This window comes from Alosa pseudoharengus, unplaced genomic scaffold (assembly GCF_046254945.1).
Source record: "Alosa pseudoharengus isolate Yale_2024_CS ecotype anadromous, Long Island Sound unplaced genomic scaffold, YU_APseudo_1.1 YU_APseudo_1.1_scf_13, whole genome shotgun sequence".
NCBI classification, from domain to species: Eukaryota; Metazoa; Chordata; class Actinopteri; order Clupeiformes; family Clupeidae; genus Alosa; species Alosa pseudoharengus.
In genome coordinates, this window is record NW_027468598.1 from 19479268 (window position 1) to 19500810 (window position 21543).

A 21543-nucleotide genomic window follows, 5' to 3' on the forward strand; every position below is an offset into this window, starting at 1 on the left:
GCCAAGTCGAGTCCAAGTCCAAGTCCCAATCTTTTTCAAGTCCTGAACAAGTCATCAGGTACTCTTCACTTAATAATGCCATTATTAGACTATCGATCATAATTTTAGCACTTCCATCTAATCCACAGTATTTTTTTTTTATAAATACAGATTAAAATATGTTTCTGTCTTGTAATCTTTTACGACATATGCCTGTGCATACCTGTGTAATATACACATGTGCATACCTGAGTAATCTGTACAAAACGGATAGCTACATGACACTCAGCACAGCTGCAAATATATATATTGTTTTTCCAAATTGCGGAGCCCACTGTAAGGATGAGTAATAATTTGACTGATGGCATTTCACTGCGCTAGGCCACAGATTTGCCTGCAAACAATTTATTAGGCTGTTTGCCAGTGCCGACTCATAAGGGAAGCCAAGGTCAACACTTTTATATTATTTGAAAGATAATAATGACAGTAATTTTGTTTTAAAGTATTAATTTCTTAAGAAATACTACACATTTGATGCTGTTTATCTCATTTGTAAATGGTGCACTGTCACTTTAAGCCCATTGTGTCATTGTGTGCCACTGTCCACACGTTCTCATAATGATCTTTTTTTACCAGCTCCGTTCAAATATAGCCTATGGCTAGTCCACAAACTCAAACATTGTTTGTGCCACATGTAGCACAATATTAACAATGATAAGCATGATATTAAGTTGGCACAAACAGCTTTCATTCCTTTGGAAAGAGAAGCATGTATGACATGATGCTTGCTTGACATTTTCTGTTTGCAATTAAAAGTGAATTATGACCCTGCAGCCAGTAGCCACCTAGCTAGCTGAGTGGAATGCGTTTCAATCGGCATATCATGTGCTTCATGTAAATAAATTATTGAATACTTCAAGACTCACAAGTTCCATTTCACAAGGCAAAGACAAGTCTTCATAATATTCTTGTCCACTTTCCAAATCACAGTGAGTGCAGCTATGTCATAGTGATCTCATAGTTTATAACAGTAGGCTACAGTAGGCTAGTGAGAACCGGATAAATTCACAATCTCCTCTAATCTCCTATTTGTTGCCTTCACGATTTCCTTTTATATGTTTCTTATATTTAAAAGAAGATATCAATCATCAACAATGACAAGCCAGCTGGAACCTACTCGTTTTCTCTCCCTCTCGTGCGTGCTTAGATGCGTTCTCAATTAAATGCTGTAACGTTAGGCTAGCATAAGTTTAAGTTGGATCTTAATGGAGAGGACTCGAAAAGTATCAACTTTATGGAACATGATGTTGGTGCTTTTTGACATTAAACGTTCTCTAACAAGAGTGCAAATCAGTTTGCAGTAAAGCTACTAGTGATTGGCTAAATGTTGGTCATTCCTCTGTCTCTTGGTACCCTGCGTAACGCGTGTGGGGGTAGAGGCAGTACTGAACTGTGCTCTGGCCGCTTGTCTCCGCTATTTATTTTTTTAGTCGCGGGAAAGCATCTCTGGGGTGACTGGTCCACGATCAGGAAATTTAGTTTTTGATTCGAGACATGTCAAGTCATCACAAGTCAAAGAGGCAAAGTCCGAATCAAGTCTCGAGTGAATAGTATTTAAGTCCAAGTCGAGTCGCAAGTCATGCCGAATTTTATCAAGTCAAGTCTAAAGTCATTAAAATCATGACTCGAGTCTGACTCGAGTCCAAGTCATGTGACTCGAGTCCACATGTCTGGATGATAGTGTACATTTGAGTCCGGGACCAAAACAATGTCAGATGCATTTGCAACTGAATAGCATATAGCATTTGGGGCAACTTTGCTATGCCACAGTAAATCACTCTTTTAAGCCATTAAGTAGATTAAAACTATCATTACATGTCTATGCTATTATGGAGATGGTCTCTGCAGACACTAGAGTATTTGTACCTTTGCTAGTGTAATGAAATGGTATTAAAATGGCTGTTTGTGCAGTCAGTGCCTTGATCTTCTTCAAGTCGCTGCCACCTTGTGAGGAGAAAGTCTGAACAAGTCGATTATCGAACTGTCCTCCTCTTCCATCCATTAACAGTAGCTTGTGCCGCATTCAGTAATCTGCTTGTACCGTGCTTTTCCACACAAGATGGCAGGGACTGGAAGGATAGGAAGGTAATGCACTGACTGAACAAACAGTGATTAAAAAATATTTTGGTTTGTCTGCTGGGACCAACTCCATAGTAGCATAGACAATTAATGGTATTTTTGAGCCTAGTTAGGCTTATTTTGGCATAGCTTGCCCAAGGCTATGCTATATGCTATTCAGTTGTATTTATATATTCCCGTCTTACTCAAAAATGCACTAATTGATGACGCTTTAGGTCGGTCATACATAATATGGCTGACATATCTGTACTTATTTGGATTAAATTTAGCAGACATGGGCGATGTTCATCAGAACATCTGCTGGCTGTAATTGATAAGAATATTTATTTCTATTTAGCAACCACTAATTTGCAAGGTTTTGCCTTGGTTCCTCTAATAGCCAGCCTGGTATTTTAAAACAGTAACCTTTGCTGGTTAAAAGTTGGTGAAGAACCCTGAGCAACTAAGCATGCAATCTAAGCATCACATGTTTAAAGGTGCAGTCAGGGATTTTATGCAATGTCAAGCCAATTACATTTTTTGTCACATTCAGCAATCATCTCCTCACGACCGCTAGCTTCCCATCCTGTGAGTACACTGTACAAAAAACCCAGTCTTTGTAGGTAGCCCAGACCCCCAAAACTGGAAACAAACAAAGTGGGGGCAGCCTGTGCCCCAAACAAAAACAAAACCCTGCATGGAGTTTCTCTGGGAATACTGAGGTAGGAGTGAGCTACCTCTCTGGCATGCTTTGTTTGGTTCTTGGTTAAAATATAATGCATGAGTTTTTTTTTGCACAAAAGCATCTGCTAATAAATTTAAACATGAACACAAACGTTATTTCCTGCGAAGTCCCTGACTGCACCATTAAGTTTTGCATGTGAATACTTGTTATTCATAAAATAATTCCTATTTTTTTCTAAATAATAAAAGATGCTCTTTTTTACCTCCTCTCACTGCCAAGTTAACTAAACACACACAGATGCACAGTTTAGCTTTTGAAAACAGTATTGGGCAAGAGAGTCCGAAAGTGCTCCCACCATATTTGGCTAGAATTGCTGATTTCTGGGAAAACATGTGACTTCTTCTCCAACTCTAGAGGTAATTCATCTAATAATTTCACATTTGTATATCTGCATGCAATCAATATCACAACATTGAGCAGTTTTTTTCTGTGGTTTCACAATGGCTAGATGTTGACCTTTCCCATATATTTATATTTATCTGTACCCTGGATTGTTTCTGGTGTCAGTTGAACTAGATAAATAAAGAAGTTGCATAAGAGCTGTTGAGCAGAGGGATAAAGGCAAACTCGACTAGCTCACAAGCCACTCTGGTAGCAAGATGGCGATCACACTCCTGATCCTCTGCTGTGTGGTCACTGCGCTGGATGCCCAGCCTCCCAGGTGAGTCGGTCAGTGGGAACTGAGGTGCTGTGGAAAGCACTGTGCCAGCACGGCCATCCATGTTATTCTATTGCTGTAAGTCGCTTTGGATAAAAGCGTCTGCCAAATTCATACATGTACAGTAGGCCTAATTGTAAAGGTCAGAATGCTTTGACTTTAGACTTTCTTTGGACGTTGGACTTATCCTCTAGTAATAGTATTTACTAATGCAGTAGTAATTCATACCTAAGGTCTCCTCTGCACTGTAACACCAATGTTATTCCTGATTCTGCTTCATTATATTATTACACATGTATTATTATACATTATTTGGATAAAAGTGTCTGCTAGATATATAAATGTAAATGTCTTTGTTATGCTAGTGGTGATTGTTAGTGTGCATCATATATGCCGTAAGTGTATGTGTTTCTATACGTGAGTATGCACAATCTATGGGGTTTGGAGAGGGGGAGGGGGGCGCATAAAAACACATTTTATTTGAGTGTTTGTTTTGGTTTTCTTTGCTCTACGCCCGTGAGCTGTGTCTGGTTTGAACGTTTATTGTGGTTGTGTGCATGAGTATTTTTTAGGCCTTGATGTGTGAATACATGCTTTGGGCAACACTTGATTTCTCTCTGTCTTGCTCTCTCTATGTGTGTTTTTGCGTGCATGTGCTTGTGTGTGTGTGTGCTCGTGTGTGTGTGTGTGTGTATGTGTGTGTGTGTGCATGTGTATATGTGTGTGTGTGTGTGTGTGTGTTGCATGTGGGTGTGTGTGTGTGTGTGTGTTGCGTGTGTGTGTGTGTGTGCTCGTGTGTGTGTGTGTGTGTGTGCACATCAGGTGGCTCATTACTGCTCCCAACATTATTCATCTTGGATCAGAGGAGACCGTGAGCATGCAGATTCATGGAGCAAGTGAACCTGTGGATGTTGATCTCTGTATAAGACACCCAAGAACAAACGGCACTCTCACATCAACAGAGCACATAACTCTCAGTGAAGATAACAGATTTCAAGCCGTGGTCAAACTAAAGTTAAGTTCAGAGGAAGCCCAGCGTTGATTACTAAGAGACTGATGATGATGATCAATGATAATTCATTAATGATATTTATTTATTTATTTATTTATTTATTTATTTATTTATTTATTTATTTATTTATTTATTTATTTGTGTTTAGGTGGACCCCAAGCTATTCAAATATGCCCAAGATCAACAGCCTGTGAAAAAATATATCCAATTGTATGCCAGTTCCCCAAAGTTTTTTGATAAACCACAAATGGTCAACATCCATGTGTCAACCAAAAGGGGTTACATTTTCATTCAGACTGACAAGCCAATCTACACTCCTGGAGAGTCTGGTAAGATGGTTGAAATTAAATATTTTTTGGTATTGGGAAGTGAACAAGTTTTAATTTCGTTGTGATATATCCCAGTCAAATACAGGATCTTCACGTTAGACCAGTACATGCTTCCAAAAGATGAACAGATCAACCTTAGAATATTTGTAAGTATGAGACATGTTCGTATCTCACCTCACACAAGAGGAAAACTTAAACCTCTGGTCATGATTTGATACTGTAAACTTTTTTTTGTCTCTGAATAGAACTCCAAAGGCTTAGTAGTCCGTGGGAATTTATTAAAATCAAATGAAATCACTCAGCAGATTGTCAGCATCCCTGACACTGAACCGTAAGTTAGCAGTAAGCAACAACAACAACAAACATTCATGTTTTTTCTTTGTTTGTTTTTTTTTGCGCCATATCATGTGGTATACCAACACTTTGTCTATGAACTCTCATATATACTGTACTTTTCTTTCATGAACCTGACATTTCTACATGTTTCAGAGCTGGACACTGGAAAATAGAAGCATATTTTTCTGGTGCACCTGAATCAAATACCACAGTTGAGTTTGAGGTGAAAGAATATGGTGAGAATTGCTGACTACAGTTTTCACAAATGTCAACTAATTGTCAACCATTTGCTACATATTTTTTGTGTATAACATTAGTGTGCATTCCTTTTTTATGTTAAGTATCCTCCTAAATTCTAAATTCCAGTGCTGCCAACATATGAGGTGAAGATTGAAGCAGTAAAACCATACTACACACTGGGAGAAGAAAGCTTCCAGTTCTCTGTTTCTGCAAGGTTTTTTAATTGATTCAAAACTACCAAACCGGATTAGTAAATTTTTCATTTAGCTATGACAAATTAGTAAGGCCTAATGTATGTTGTCTCTAGGTATACCTATGGGAAAGCTGTTGATGGTGTCGCTTACATCCGATTTGGGATCATAGACCAGAAAATGAATAGAATCTATCTACCAGGTCTTCAGATCGAGACACCGGTCTGTATGACTTAGTCATACATTTTTAAAAGTAATAATAAGTTGTTATGTTATGACTGTGAAGCTGTACTTATTTTGTTCATCAAAATTTTTATGAATATATTTAATTATATTGTTTTTTCATCAAATCAAAATAGCTTAAATGTATCAAATATTTTTACACTGCTTCCTTCATCTGTGTAAGACATATTAAGCATTAAATACATTTTTACAGTTATTGTTTTCTTTCTTAACTCCAGATTATGGATGGCCGTGCAAGTGTCAAACTCCTTACTGAACATTTTCAAGAAAAAGTAAAAGAGACAAATATTACAGACCCAGAAGGTTGCCATCTTTATGTTGCTGTAACTGCTTTGGAGAAGGCCAGTAAGTCGCGCTACAAAGACTCACACAGAAATCTATGGAATGCTGAGAAAAATATGTGTATACTATCGTATGGTGTAATCAAATGAATATGCTGGTTAAAGAGTATGGTTCATCGTTATGCGTGAAAATGCACAGGCCTAGCAAATTCTGTTTCTTGAAGGTGGAGACTTTGAAGAGGCAGAAACCAGCTCTGTGAAGATAGTGACATTACCCTATATGATTGACATGTCCAGGACCAAGAAGTACTTTGCCCCTGGCAGCAAGTTCTCCATTTTGGTATGCTAACCTTACCTTAAACTCTCTGGTACACTCAGCACAAAAGTTAATTGGGAGTGCATTAAAGAGCACAAAAACAGGAATTCCCTGTGGTTACATTATCAACAAAGACACACCAGTGAAACCACCATGTAGTCGTAGCAAATGCTATCAAACAAAGGCTATCAACCAATCAGTGAAGGACTGTTATTAAAGCAGTACATGTGCTATTGGGATTAGCAAAACTACAATGCAACTGCTAATCTACTGTATCCCTATTGTTTTCCAGGCCACAGCCACCTATCCTGATGGCACCCGCATCCCAAACTTGAAGCTAAATGCTGCCATTACTGTGAAATTAACAGACCAAACAGAAAACATCATTTATAAGAAGGTTGTAGCAACTAAAGAGGGAGTTACTGATATTCCTTTTGAAGTCCCCAAACAAGCTACATCCCTACATATCAAGGTAACAGTCTAAAGGAAGAGGTTAACAGTGCCATAGCCTTCTTATCTTTATCTAACTATAAAGCAAAGGAAAGAATGTTCAACACTTGTAAGTGCAGTGTTTAAAAGTTTTCAAGCCTATATGAGTCACTCTGACCACTCATTCCTCTTAGCTATCTGTTGAAGGAGAGAACACACCCTCTGGACAAATGATGGTGACAGCAGTCGAAGACACACAGGATTATCTCAGCATTGAGATGGAGCATCGTGTTCTTGCGCCAGACCAGAAGCTAACAGCTCGCTTCAGAGACATCTCTCCAGCTGGCACGACCCGGCCCTCCCACATCTACTACATGGTAACTGTCACCTATCTCACGTCAGAAATGTTTTTTTTTTGTGTTTTTTTACATTTTACTGGCTCTATGTGACATGACAAGGGGAATGAGGAAACAATTAAATGGCAAGTGAATGTCAACTGGCCATGGTATTCTTCACTAAGTAATAGAAAAGAGAATGTCCACACAGCGCAGTTTAGCTCCAAACTTCTAATTAAAAACCAACGTTTCAACCCATCCTAGTTTAGTGTAGTGAAACCATGTGTAAATGCAATGTAAATGTCACGATACACAGAAGGAGGACTAGGAGATACTGAACACGGTGATGGAGATTTATTGAATGGTCAACAGAAAAGTACTTGCAGGTCCAGAATTCAAAACAAAGCAAACACACAGAAGATCAGACTAAGGCAACTAAAGATAGAGGGCAACGTCCAACAAAGTTCATAAGTCCATAACTTAGCTGAATCCAAAGAATACTGAAGAGCAGGCGAGGGAGCGAGTCTTTGGCTGGGTCCTTCATAGCATTGATGAGGCCAGACAAAATGTGTGTGTGGAGGGAGGCCTGATATAGTGCAGCTGATCAGCTGATTGATCAGCTGCAGGTGTAAGGCTTCAGTAGGCAGGGGAGAGAGAATGATTGACAGGAGAGTGAGTCTGATGAGTAGGCGTGGCTGGGGAAGTGGCTGGTGCAGAGTGAGGTGCTGCTGAAGGACCTGGCAAAGCTGCAACAGTAAATGTAGCTTTTTCAGCAGACTGTAAAATAAGTATTCACAGATGTAAGGCATGAAATACTGTACTTCTGTCAGCAAATTAGATATCTTTCATCTTTGCATACTGTTGGCTGTTACCTGTTAGCTTAAGTAAGTCTATTTGCATCACGATCATGCCTGTCCCAACAATCCTAGCTAGAAAGCTTGCTAGTTGTAGACAAACGTTCTGCAATGCTTCTTTGGCGTTAAAGGCACCCTTAAGACTTTTACCCTAACAAACCTTCCAAAATCATTTTGATGGCACATAACCTCATAACATGACAAACAGCACTTTCTGCCATTGTCTGAGCGGCCCTCTATAGGCAAGTACCGACTTAGCAACTTTCTGTGTTCGGCTGGAACACTGCCCCTCCTCCAAAATCAAAATGGAAAAGAGCTGCTATGCTAACGTTACAGGAATTTGGAGATCTCTTTCCACAGACTGCTGCTGGTTTATTCCCTCTATATTACATCGGAGTTATGTTCATACTTTTTTCCAAAATATGCATTTTTAGTTTGTTTTGTTATTGCGCTTCTCAACTCTAGGGAGATCCAAAGAGCAAAGCTTCTTTAGTGCTGCTTTAAATTATATGCCTAAGTGAACTATTGAGTACATCTGACCGAACCAAACATTTCCTTATTCCCTCTACAGGTCCTGAGTAAAGGTAAAACCTTGCAGACAAAGAGTATTCAGACTACTTCAAGTGAACTCACAGAAATCACCCTCCTGTACAGCACTGACATGGCACCCTCTTTCCGTCTGCTCGCATACTACTTCAGAGGCTCGACAATAGTGGCAGACTCAGTCTGGGTGGATGTCATGGATATCTGCAAGGGGAAGGTGACTTTATTTTTTATAATATCAAATAGTTTCAGAATGTTTATATGGGAGACGATATTTGGGAGACGATCACCACTTTTGCATCATGTCTCCATAGATTGAGATCAGTCCATTGAGAGACCACAAGCCTGCAGAGATTGTAAATGTGGAGGTGAAAGCAGACAGCCGCAGTAAAGTTGCACTGGTGGCTGTGGACTCAGCTGTGTACATCCTAAACAAACAGAACAAGTTGACCACACAGAAGGTGAGAGCACTCTTAACAAATCTAATCTGTTTTTCAATTCGGCAGCCATGTTTGTGCCTCCTATAATTTTTAAAGCAACAAGCAATATTTGCCCTTTGGTATCAATTTTCAACACCTTTAGCGTCACTTTTCAAATTACAAATACGCCATTTTCCTTATGATAAACCAGTTGCCTTTGAAGCAGGGGCACTGTGACGCAACTGGCTACAGCGCCCAATGTCCATACCACATACTGTATGGGTCCATGTGCCCACAGGGACCTTGGGTTGAGCCCTACATGGGTCATTTTCCGATCCCACCCCCATCTTTCTTATCCAATTGCTTCCTGTCACTCTCCTCACTGTCCTATCAGATTAAAGGCATAGCACAAATATTTAAAAAGAAAGAATTTTAAGCTGTTATCTAAGGAAAAAACCTACATAGTGTTTCTTTACTATTACATCATTTGTTTGAATTATTTGTGTAATTGTTCAACTGTCTGTGCTTTGGTAGATGTTTGATTACATGAACTCTTATGATCTGGCCTGTTCTGTCGGAGGAGGGAAGAATGCCCGGTCTGTTTTTTGGGATCTAGGCCTCATTTGGATATGCAACTGTGACATGCCAAATATTCTCTCCAGGCACAGTATGTGTTTAAGCAGTTTATAAAATTGTACTCCAGCCATTCTGTATAGAGATGAGATATTTGCCAATATGTGATTATATTCCCTTTGGTCGCTGTAGGTCACTCTTGCTCCACTGAAAATCAACGGTCCAAAAGAGCAAACACAGTTATTGACTTCTCTTCTGTTGGTGAGATTTTGACAATACTAGATACAATATGTTACTATATATTCATAGGTAGAGATGAAATGTCTCGTATTTATTACAAAGTCATCAGAACTGTTTTATACAAAAATATTTAATGTAAACTCAACCTTGAATCCTGTCCTCAGTCATGAAGTACGGGGAAGACGTCCGGCCATGCTGTGCTGATGGAGTCCGGTATAACCGGTTGGAACTCACCTGTGAACAGAGGTTTAGAAGGACTGCTGGCAAGTCCAAAAAGTGCAGAGACGTGTTTTTTCAATGCTGTAAAACGGCTACTGAGATGCGAAAGGCAACGCGAAAATACAGCCTTGCAAGAAGTTAGTACAACTATTCTGTGGGTTACACTGATACATATTAGATCAAAGCTTTGAAGAGAGGAAGGTTAGCTTTGACTATTGTTAATTTTCTCCCACACAGGTCACAGTAATGAGGTAGATGAAGCCATCGATGGGACAGATGTGCAGCTGAGGAGCTATTTTCCAGAGTCTTGGATGTGGCATCTAATGGAGACAGATGAGAGCGGTCAGCTCAGGTAAAACCATTCATACCTTATACTGACACAAGAGAGAAAGTGTTCCTTTTTCTATGCATATTTTTTGCATCTATCACTCAGCCATTAGATAGAACATTTTCCTTGCTCCTTTGAGGCAAGAAGAGTATGCATTCCATATATTTCTCTGTTAAAAAAAATTAAATAAATAATGTCTGGTATGGTATGTGGTTTTTCAAAGGCACTCTGTACCATCTCCCGATTCTATCACGACCTGGGAAATTCAAGCCGTGGGGATCTCTCCAAGCCAAGGCAAGAGTTCACTCTTCACTTGTATAACGGCATGATCACAATTATGCACCACAGTCGTGTAAACATGTGTCTGGTCCCTCAGGCTTCTGTGTTGCAGAGCCCAAACAATTGAAGGTGTTCCAGGACTTTTTTGTGTCTGTGAAGTTGCCATACTCAGTGAAAAAGAATGAGCAGCTGGAGTTGAAAGCTGTGGTGTTCAATTACAAGGACACAGAGTTGAAGGTAGTGTCAGTCAATGTAAATTATTCTCAATGACTCTTAATTACTTTTAAAGTGTAAGCTCGGGTGTACTTTACCAGATCCAATCACATATGCTGTGTTTAATTCACACCAGACCGCCAAATGTTTTCTATCTTGTCCTGGCCAATGTCCATGACTTGTGAAAGGCGTGTCATGGTTGGTTTACTATATCTGTCTGCTACTATCTACTACTGTACATTTAGTGGTGTGTTTAGTGCTTGGGTGTGATGTGGATGTGTTAAGTACATATAACCATTCACAACATTCCAGGTGACTGTGGAGTTGCTGCCCTCTGAAGGCTTGTGTACTGCGGGGGGAGACAGAGCCAAACAGAGCATCACAGTCTCTGCCAACTCGGCGTCTTCCGTGTATTTCACCGTGGTGCCCCTCGAAAAGGGCACATTTCCCATCACCATTCTGGCCCACAGTTCAAGCAATGTAGCTGATAAAATACAGAAGGAGCTCCGAGTTCAGGTACAATGTGTGGTCACTTCTGCACCTTATATACTATATTTATGCCTTTTATTATTATTATTATTATTATTATTATTATTATTAATATGGTTATTATTATTATTAGCGTTGTTGTTGTTATTATCATTATTATTATTGTTGTTGTTGTTGTTGTTATTGTTATTGTTATCATTATATTATGAATAATAATTATTATTATTATAATAATGATAATAATAATATGTTTGTTGTGCAGGGGGAAGGGGAGCTAGTCTCTGTTTATCATCAGCACATCATCAACAGTAAAGGTAATACTAGCCTATACATTGACTTAAAAACAGTTGTGGTGTGGGAGAGTGTAAAGCTGCACTGTAACATCCATTCATGTCTGTCTAGCTGACAAGCTGGACTTTTACATCCCAACACCTTCTGACATGGTTCCTGGAGATGAACCAGATACCTATATGAGCTTCAAAGGTGAGAAGGGGATTTAGGAACATAGGAACTAAAACATCAGCAGTCCTGCTTATAACTAGTGTATATTCGGTGTTAATCTTTAGGGTAAAAATGTTTCTTGGTGTATAAGTCTGCAACGTACATGTTACTAGAACAAACACTATCATTAAATCTTACATGTGTGAGAAGTGTTTTTGGTGTATGTGAAGTAGAATAGAAGTTGAATTGACAGTGACTAAGGAGATGGTATTCATAAATTCGAAAGTTGAGCTGGATTGACTCAAAGCTCTGTGTATGGTACTCTTCCAGGGGGTGTGATGGGAGAGTCTGCGAGTAACTGTCTGAACCTGGAGGGCATCGAGAAGATGATTATTCTGCCGAAGGGCTGTGCAGATCAGACCATGGCAGAGATATCCCCTGCCGTCAACGCCATGAAGTACCTGGACGCCACTGACCAGTGGCTCAACCTGAGAGCTGACCGCAGGGATGAAGCCCTGTCAATGATCAAGAGTGGTGAGCTGGTGGCGGGTGATGCAACTGGCTACAGCGTTCATACCATATTGCGGTCCACGTGCCCATGGGAACCCGGGTCATTTCCCAGGCCCATCCCATCTCTCTCCCTCTCACTTCCTGTCACTCTCTCTACTGTACAGTACAATTAAAGACATGAAAAGCCCCAACAAATATTTGAATTAAAAAAAAACCCATCACAAGCCTGTTTGATTCACATTCTATTAATGTCACTTTTATTTTGGCAGGTTACAGCAAAGTTTTGACATACATGAAAGCAGATGGTTCTTATGGGAGTTTCTCTTCATCCCCAAGCATTATCTGGTGACTTTGCTCTGTTTTCAACTCCTTTTCTCTTTATAATTTTTTTCTTGTTCCTCATGTCCAAGTATTGTGCTTTGGCTTGATATGTATCTTCCTTTTGTGATTTGTTTGCTTTAACCATTAAATGGATATTTTTCAAAAGGATTACAGCATTTGTTGCCAAAGAACTCACTAAAGCCAGTGAATACATTCCCATTGAGGATTCCTACATAAAGAAGTCCATAACCTACATCATCTCCAAACAGACTCAAGGTGGCTCTTTCCAGGGCATCAGTCCCTCTAATGGCAGAAGTATACAGGTATTACTGACTGGTAAAGCCTTATAAAAACAATATGAAAGTATTATAACATTATATTAAGAGTATTACAAATATTTATTACAAATAAGTACATCACCAAACACTCTACTGTATCTACAGTATAATATGTCTATCTAAAAATAATATCATTTGAATGTCTTAGCACATTATTGACACTTCTTTTACTCGCACTGTAGGGTGTAGTTGGGAAATCATCTGGAGATGCGGCACTGACTGCTTATGTTCTCATAGCGATGCACCAGGCTCTGCCTGTCTTTGACACTTTTGAGTCTACACAAGTGGTAATCCAATACTTTCAAAATAAGTTGTATAACTCTTGAACAGCACACCACAAACTGACTGTCTTTAAAATAAAAATCTTGAATGAGGGCAATCATTCCGATGTTTTAAAAACATTCCACCTCAGAGAATGGCCATGGAGAGTGCGCAGAGCTACCTGGAGCAGCAGTTGAACTCCCTGGAGGACCCTTATTCTGTAGCCATCACAGCCTTTGCCCTCTCACTGACCCAGCATCAGAGCTCAGCAGCAGCTCAAGCACAGAAGAAGCTTAGAGGCCTGGCCATCTGCGATACAAGTAAGTCCAGCCTTTGTGTTTTTGAAAGGTGCCTGCAAGAATGAAGAAAAATGCCTAAAGAGGAAGCGAGGAGCCCCTATTATACCCACACCCCAATGTAGGTGATTTCAATGATACAATTAGCCTAACCAGCCCCAGTCCTGCCCATGCACTGAGAAGAAAACCTGAAGGGGGCACAAGGTAGTCGCAACACATTATATCAATGTTGTGGCTGTACACAATGTGTTACTTGAGGCCAAATTAAACTGTTTATCAATACTGTTAAATTCAGTGTAAGGGGTGGGGTGGGGTGGGTTGTAGGAGTAAACTACAGGAGTTAACTAGAGTATGCATGTTTACATAGCAATCCAGTTAGTCAGTTAGTCAGCTATCAACATTGAAAGAAATGAAAAGAGGCCATAGGTGAAGTCTTAGTCTAAGTGGCTTACAGTAGATCACCATCAATGCTCTTTGCTTGCCCTGTGCCTGGGTATCATTATATTTACATTGTTACATTTAATATGTTCACCATTCTTGTGCTTGAAGGTAAAAATATGTGTTTCTGGGGACCAAAAAAGGCCCAGAGCCCTGACGTCAAGGCACGAGCAGACCCGCTGTCTTTGGAGACCACAGCGTACGCCCTGCTACAGACCCTGGCCATGAAGGACACTCAGTATGCCAGGAAAATTGTGTCGTGGATAACGGAACAGCGCAAGTTTGGGGGCGGATTCCACTCCACCCAGGTAAGTCTCAGGGCAGTGAGGTCCTCAAATCATAAACTTTCAGGACCGTGTAGAGTACCCCAACTCACCTGGCAGCCAGGTATGATGCCAGCAACCAACGCCTCATGGCATTAAAAAGCCTAAAGAAAAAAGTAAACCCGGACCCAGAATGTATCAAGGCCAGCAGTTGGTGGATATTTACACACCGATGAGTCCAAATTCAGCTAATCTGGATTCTTAACTGTCTGAAGGATACCGTTGTTGCCCTGGAGGCCCTTGCCACATTCAGCGAGCAGAACAATGATGTGAACGGCCTGGACCTCACTGTGGAGATGTGTTTTCAAGATGGCCAAAAGGATGTGGTGAGATTGACAAAACGTAATGCTCTCACCCAGCCAGACATCAAGGTAAAGGTGACATTCATTAGTCCAGTAACAGTAGTCTTACACACATGATGAAGTATTTTATCACTAGTACAATTGGGTAACACTTTACTGAACACATGAACTCTAACCCTGACCCTAAACCGAAACCCTAACCCTGACCCTAAACCTAACCCTAACTTGTTATGTCAAAACCGAATGACACTTAATGACAGAAGCGTTATGTCATAAACGTTTATGACTTGTTTATGACACGTTCATGACAGTCACTGTTTTATGTTGATACTGTCAAGTAAAGTGTAACCCAATTGTGTAATACCGTAAAACTCCAAATAATAGCCCGGGCTTTTATTTTCCCAAATCGCCAAAATGCACAGGCTATTATTAGAGACAGGCGTCTATATGAGACAGGCCTTTAATTCCCTTTACACAAAACTTTTCCTCTGCAAAGATGGAAAATATTATCGAATTAATTATTTCATCTTATGTCTACCTATATGACTAGGCTATCTGATGACAATTACGGATCATCATTAATTTAGTGTTGAGATTTTGTTCATTGTGAGATACAGTAAGATCCAAATAGCTGGATAGCCAGAACAGATGAAACACGTTTTAATTAAACGTAATCTACAAAGAGATCGTATCACACTGAAAGCTCATATTTTGTCACTAGCAAATAGCCTATATCGGTCCTTTGTCAAATACAGTTGCATTATCAGCCCTGACCAAAACTGTTCAGGAATTATTTATGCAAAAGTGGAACATGCTTGATGTTCCATTCTCCCTCCTTTTCGGCACAAATGAAACAGCATGAGAGAGCATGAACCATATTGTTTCTCCCGTTTTGTATTTGCCAAATTTGACAACAGTCTACATTCAAATCATAGCCTACTTCCAGGCTCGCAGGAACATATTTTTGACCAGGGGTGCTAAATAACAAAATAATCATGGATGTCCGACGATTTCTCCCCCAGCATATGATTCGAATTTAGACAGCTAAATACGCCATTTCACCGCCGTGTATGAGTAGGTCTAAGAGTGAGAAGTTTTATAATGCCCTGGGCAGCCACATTCCACTGCAACTATGCGCAGCACTTGCCACTCCGACTCATCAATAAAAACTGCGCGCACACAGCAGTCCCATAGAAGCGCACTTGACTTTACATCATTAACCTATTTCAGTAGGTTATATATAGCCAGAGAATGTCCGTAGACGGGCTCTGATACCTAGTCTAAGGTAAATTCCTTTTCTGACTTCTTTCTCTTTATCGCCATGACATTTAGAATAAAGAATAACGTTCGCGAACCGTTCTGGTTTTGTTGCCAGCATAAAAACAAGCTTACCATCGGCCTATCCGCAAATTTTAAACACAAGGGATGAATTGAACGATGACGAAGTCGGACATATAGGCATAGTTCATATTGGAAAAAAAGTTATACAATTTGGAACTCTAGCTTTTCCCCACCACAGTCTTTTAATGCCATCTAATCATAACGTGCGCAGTCTGCGCCAAACTTAAGCCCAAATCACATCGCAACGAGATGAGCTGCAACTTCATGCAACATTCTAAAACCTTGCAACTGTGACCAGACATGTGAATGCTTTGCGACGGCTTGTAACGACGTGCAACACGGCTTGTAACGACGTGCAACATCTAATATTACATATTACATTTAATATGTTCACCATTCTTGTGTCTTGCTGTAACCTCCTTTCTGTAACGGTTTCGTGTCATTGCGAATCTTTAAACAGACGATCTGACGGGAAGAATATTTAGAAGATTAAATACAGCCCGAAACTAAAAAAACAGACCAGGCCTCTACTGGAGACCGGCCTTTAACCCAAACCTGTAGCCACGCCAGGCGTTTAAAAGAGACAGGCGTCTCTTAGGGACTCGGCGATTATTTGAAGTTTTACGGTACATTAATGAAAATAATCTGTAAAACTATGAACTGTATACAATAGTACAATAATACAATAGTTTTACAGCACTGTTAACATACATAATTAGGACCCATTTCATACAGTAAAAAAATAAATGTTGAAAGTATGAAATGCATATGCAGGTATTGTACGTAACAGCAGGTGTGATTCCTAGATGTTTTACAGACCGTTTCCATATCCTCAGTGATGCCATGTTTGTGTTACCTCAGATCAAGAAAGGGGGAAAAGTCTCTGTTCGCATTGAAGGAGAAGGAGACGGCACTTTGTCGGTATATACATATTTGGGCTAAAAAGAATAATAACTGCTCTTTCTCAGATGGATCATTTAGTTATGTGATTTAGGGTTTTGACAGGTATGCCCCTTTTCATCTAACAGGTTGTGCAGAATTACAGGAGCCTGAAAAGGCCTGACTCAGCCTGTGATGAATTCTTCCTCAATGTGACGATTGAAGGGGAAGTGGAATTTGAACGTAAGCAAAGGGCTTCACAGGTCCATGCTGTATATTTAGAAGGATTTCTCAGTACCACACACATACACACACTCTCTCTCTCTCTCTCTCTCTCTCTCTCTCACACACACACACACACACACACACACACACACACACACACATACACAAAGAGAGAGATGTCAGAATTACTAAAATATCGAGAAATCCATGCCTACCATTAAATGAAGGCATCAGTAACTATACTAATATCATAGCTGAAACATAGTTTCCAGGCAGGTTTTGAGTTTTTTTGGTACAAAAAAAGTAACTATTATTTTATTCATAGCGATCCCAGACTTTGACAACCTGTATGATTATCTGAACTTTGATGGTGAGATGCCACAGAAGGATGACCCAATGAGCCGGATGGACTGGTTTGACCTGCACACTCGTAGGAAGAGACAGGCCCCTGCACAGGAGAAGAAGGAGAAGTCTCTGACCTACATAGTCTGTTATGGGTGAGCAAAGACGAACATGTCATCGTCATCCCAAAATAAAACTACACAACTCTGTTCATCTCATCTGATGCTCATCATCCTCTAGGATGCTAAAAGGGGTGTCTAAAGGGATGGTCATCGTGGACATCTCTCTACTGAGTGGGCTTATCGTAAATGTTAAGGACCTTGAGGAGGTACTGTACATTTTGACTGCACTGTCCTAGACACCATATTTCCACACTGACTTCAAAGACCAATTACACTATTACACTAATTAAAGAGAATTACACTATTACAGTTTGAATGTTTAATTGTATCACATGAATGTTGTCACAGCCTAATGTACATTCTCCTCTAGAAAGTAAAGGGCACAGAGAAGTACATTGACCACTATGACTTAGGATCCAACAGAGTGTACCTCTACTTCAATCAGGTGAGTTCTACTCACATCCTTACATTCTCTGCTGTTATCCAATGATCTCAATATCTTGTGTCTGATTATTTGCTCACTTGCCTGATTGATTTTAAAAGAGTGCTGCTCTAATGACTGGTTTTTACATCAGATAACAGACACCACGGAGTGTCTGCAGTTCACAGCGGAACAAATTGTACCTATTGGACTAGTCCAGCCAGCTGTTGCTGTAATCTACGACTACTATACTCCAAGTAAAAACATCTGCCTCTCTTCACTCTGGAAATAAGTCCTTTATGATTAAATGACTCACTCATTTCCACACTTGTATTATTTGATGTCAACAGTTCCCTTTTGTGATGGATTGCTGTTATTTTCCAGCTAAGAAATGTGGAGTTTTCTACAGTGCACCCCACACAAGTACTATGGTTTCCAAGCTGTGTGATGGAGATGTCTGCGCTTGTGCAGAGGGTAGGTGGCACCTGAGGTACCAGTATCTGTTAAACCATAAACTTATGTGTTGCTGCAAATTTGGATGTTACTACAACCCTATGCTCTGTGATCACAGGTTCCTGTCCTACACTTAAAGTGACTTTCAGTGTAAACATACAGTCACACACACGCACTGACTTTGCCTGTTCCAAGCCCATTGTTGATTTTGGTGAGTCTCTTGAAGGAGTGATTTGATTCTCTGATCACAGATATTGCCTGGTCGGTCATAAATTGGGACGTAACCTGGTCTGACTAATTATTTCTGGTAGTTTACATTGTGAAGGTGGTCAACTCAACAGATGATGGCGTCTTCAATTATTACTCTACAGAAGTGATCAAAGTTCTTCAAACAGGCAAGTCTGCAAGTAACATCTCCCAAGGCAATTATGTCAGTTCTGCATTGATTTATGTTAGTTATTGTATAACTTGTTCAACAGGCAAAGATGAAGGAATTCACATTGGTGCAACACGGGAACTCATTCAAAGACTATCTTGTGTAAACTTTGCTTTGTCCATGGAAGCCCAGTACATGTTCATGAGTACTAACACAGCCATCACACCCACATTAGATGCCAATGGAAGGTAAGCAGTGAACACCCCATTTCTCCGATTAAAACCAACCACTTAATGACTTCCTACATGACAATATAAGCCAAGTGCACAATACAATGACAGTTTGTCCTTTAATGGCATGCTGGATGTGACATCCGCAGCCCCAGGTACTTACTGAGCAGGGACGAGTGGCTGGAGAAGATTCCGGAAAAGAGCCAGTGCCGAGGCAAAAGGGACCGCAAGGCCTGCCGGCTACTCCAGACCTTCATGGAGCAGCATGAGATGAAACGCTGTTCCCTCTGAACCGGCCTGATGGACACACGCATTACGCTTAACGAAGCACCATCAGGAACCCGGAGTTTATTACAGAAGACTGTTAATCTCACAGAAGACGGAGATCTCACACAGAGCATGACGTTTATTACCGGAAGGTAATTCTGTAAAACACTGTTTCACATAAAAAAAAACATTTTCTAAATGTAGGCCTATGTTTCTAATAACATGGGCAGAGACCAGTAGATCAGTAAACCATGAGCTTTAATTACCAAAGCATATTAACAGAAATAAAATCATGGTCGTATCAGTCAGCACAGTCAATGTAATGCAACAGGGAGGCCCTGGGTAGGGAGCACCATAGATATACATAATAAAGGCTAGATGTCTTATGGTGGAGTCTCTAACGGCATCACCGGTGGCCATCTTGTCACAGGCAAGCTGTCTGGTGGGTTCTGTGGTACCTGATGTAAGGTATATCTCTTCTTCTACTAAAGGCAGAACAATGCCCCCAGGCTATAACAATGACACCTTCAGGTCACTACCTGTCATTACAGTGCACCATTGAAACACAATGTTATGAGTTAGTGAAGCTGACTGTGGCAAGATGGCCGCGAGGTGCGGACGTCGACCTCCATTGGCCAGCAGCGCGGATGAGACATCTAGCCTTTATTATATATCTATGGGGAGCACAGTTACATTCCAAAAGTGTTTTATCTAATAATACCCTATAGGCCTACCGCGGAAATCACGTGTCTAATTAAGGTGTAGGTATGTGTTCCAGTTTTTAGTCATGCCAGAGTGGTCTTGTAAGCATAGCCTCGTTACGTTGCTTTTCAGAGTTCTCATGCTCATTGATGCATTTGCTGTCATCAGCAACTTGTGTGATAATAATAGCAGATATTGTCCTTATTAAATTGTTGACCTGGGTATTTATTTATTTTATGAATAAAATCAGATTATAGAGGTATCTGTTATGTAAGATGTATGATAATAGTCGATCATGTAATTTGTGAAATGCAGACTAATAGATTAACCGTTGCCTTCGAAACTTCGAAGGCTTTGAGTGGCATTTGTCATCCAATCCCTCCCATTACCTTTTCATTACCTGTGCTCTCATAAAGATGCACAAACACACACAGATATCTGCAAGACATATTTGACCTTCAAATTACCTTCAAGGGCAGCGCTATTGGACTCTGCAACAGTATTAAAGTTCAGGCTTCTTTTGTCACACCTGGTAACTGCACATTTGTGGTAAACTCTAATCGATTTGTAAACTATACAAAATGTTGTGTTTTACTACTATGCAACTTGCTGTTATATGTTTATTTTGTTTCCTCTAATGTCACAACATAATGTTGTGTTTTACTGCTATGCAACTTGTTGTAATATGATTTATTTTGTTTCCTATAATGTCATATTAATGTTGTCTATTATTGCCTTCCCATTTGACAGCTCTCCCTGGGCCCATGCTCATATTTTCTACTTGTTTATTTGACTGAGTTGAATACATTTGTCACTTGAGTGAGTTATTGTATCGGTATTCAGTATGTACATATTTATGACAAGCCCAACAGTCTGGATGTTTTTGCCAATGATACATGCCTCTGTACTGTCACTGTAAAACAAACTTTTTTGGCTTTTGTGTGCTCTCATAGAGGAACAGACTCCAGCCTGGTATTTTAAAACAGTATCTGCTGGTTAAAAGCTGGTGCAATTCTAGGGGTGCATGGTCCTGAGCAACTAAGCATGCCAAAAGCACATGTAACTTTCTATTAAATAAAATAATAATCTTGAAATAAAATAATATACTTTTTTTTAAACAATAAAAGATGTTTCTTTGTACCTCCTCTCACTGCCAAGTTAAACACAGATGGACAGCTTAGCTTTTGAAAACAGTATTGAGCAAGAGAGTCTGAAAGTGCTCCCATATTTGGCTAGACTTGCTGATTTCTGGGAAATCATGTGACTTCTTCTCCAACTCCAGGGGTAATTCATGTAATTATTATACATCTGTATGTCTGCAAGCAACATCAAGCAAACATTGAGCAGTTTTTTTTCTGTGGTTTCATGACAGCTAGATGTTGACTTTTCCCATTTAATACTGTCCCCTGGATTGTTTCTGGTGTCAGTTGAACAAAATAAATTAATAAATAAATAAATGTAAGAAGTTGCATAAGAGCTGTTGAGCAGAGGGATAAAGGCAAACTCGACTAGCTCACAAGCCACTCTGGTAGCAAGATGGCGATCACACTCCTGATCCTCTGCTGTGTGGTCACTGCGCTGGACGC

At 40.1% G+C, this 21543-nt stretch overlaps 1 protein-coding gene across 1 annotated transcript; it reads left to right on the forward strand.

Moving 5' to 3' along the window:
- The first annotated feature begins 3389 nt into the window (after positions 1–3389).
- On the forward strand, positions 3390–20986 carry LOC143121338 (complement C4-B-like). The gene is made up of 41 exons (XM_076281697.1): positions 3390–3503; positions 4323–4530; positions 4661–4841; positions 4917–4987; positions 5087–5172; positions 5331–5413; positions 5544–5631; positions 5725–5830; positions 6070–6196; positions 6357–6472; positions 6741–6920; positions 7072–7254; positions 8638–8826; positions 8924–9070; positions 9563–9695; positions 9794–9862; positions 10006–10197; positions 10298–10412; positions 10612–10682; positions 10765–10904; positions 11193–11396; positions 11632–11683; positions 11772–11852; positions 12141–12344; positions 12590–12665; positions 12808–12964; positions 13162–13266; positions 13392–13560; positions 14086–14282; positions 14513–14668; positions 16802–16861; positions 16969–17062; positions 17370–17541; positions 17627–17714; positions 17879–17953; positions 18084–18186; positions 18314–18403; positions 18501–18593; positions 18694–18777; positions 18862–19006; positions 19138–20986. The coding sequence occupies exons 1-41, from the start codon at positions 3442–3444 to the stop codon at positions 19277–19279; spliced, it is 5094 nt and encodes a 1697-aa protein (XP_076137812.1). The 5' UTR covers positions 3390–3441; the 3' UTR covers positions 19280–20986.
- The last annotated feature ends 557 nt before the right edge of the window (positions 20987–21543 follow it).

What these genes read in the sequence shown, in the direction of transcription:
- LOC143121338 (XM_076281697.1), top strand. Translation starts at nt 3,442, where the DNA reads ATGGCGATCACACTCCTGATCCTCTGCTGTGTGGTCACTGCGCTGGAT. An exon ending in GTTTGAGGTGAAAGAATATG is followed by an intron (nt 5,414 to 5,543) that starts GTGAGAATTGCT and finishes TCTAAATTCCAG; the next exon opens with TGCTGCCAACATATGAGGTG. An exon ending in GCGGATTCCACTCCACCCAG is followed by an intron (nt 14,283 to 14,512) that starts GTAAGTCTCAGG and finishes AACTGTCTGAAG; the next exon opens with GATACCGTTGTTGCCCTGGA.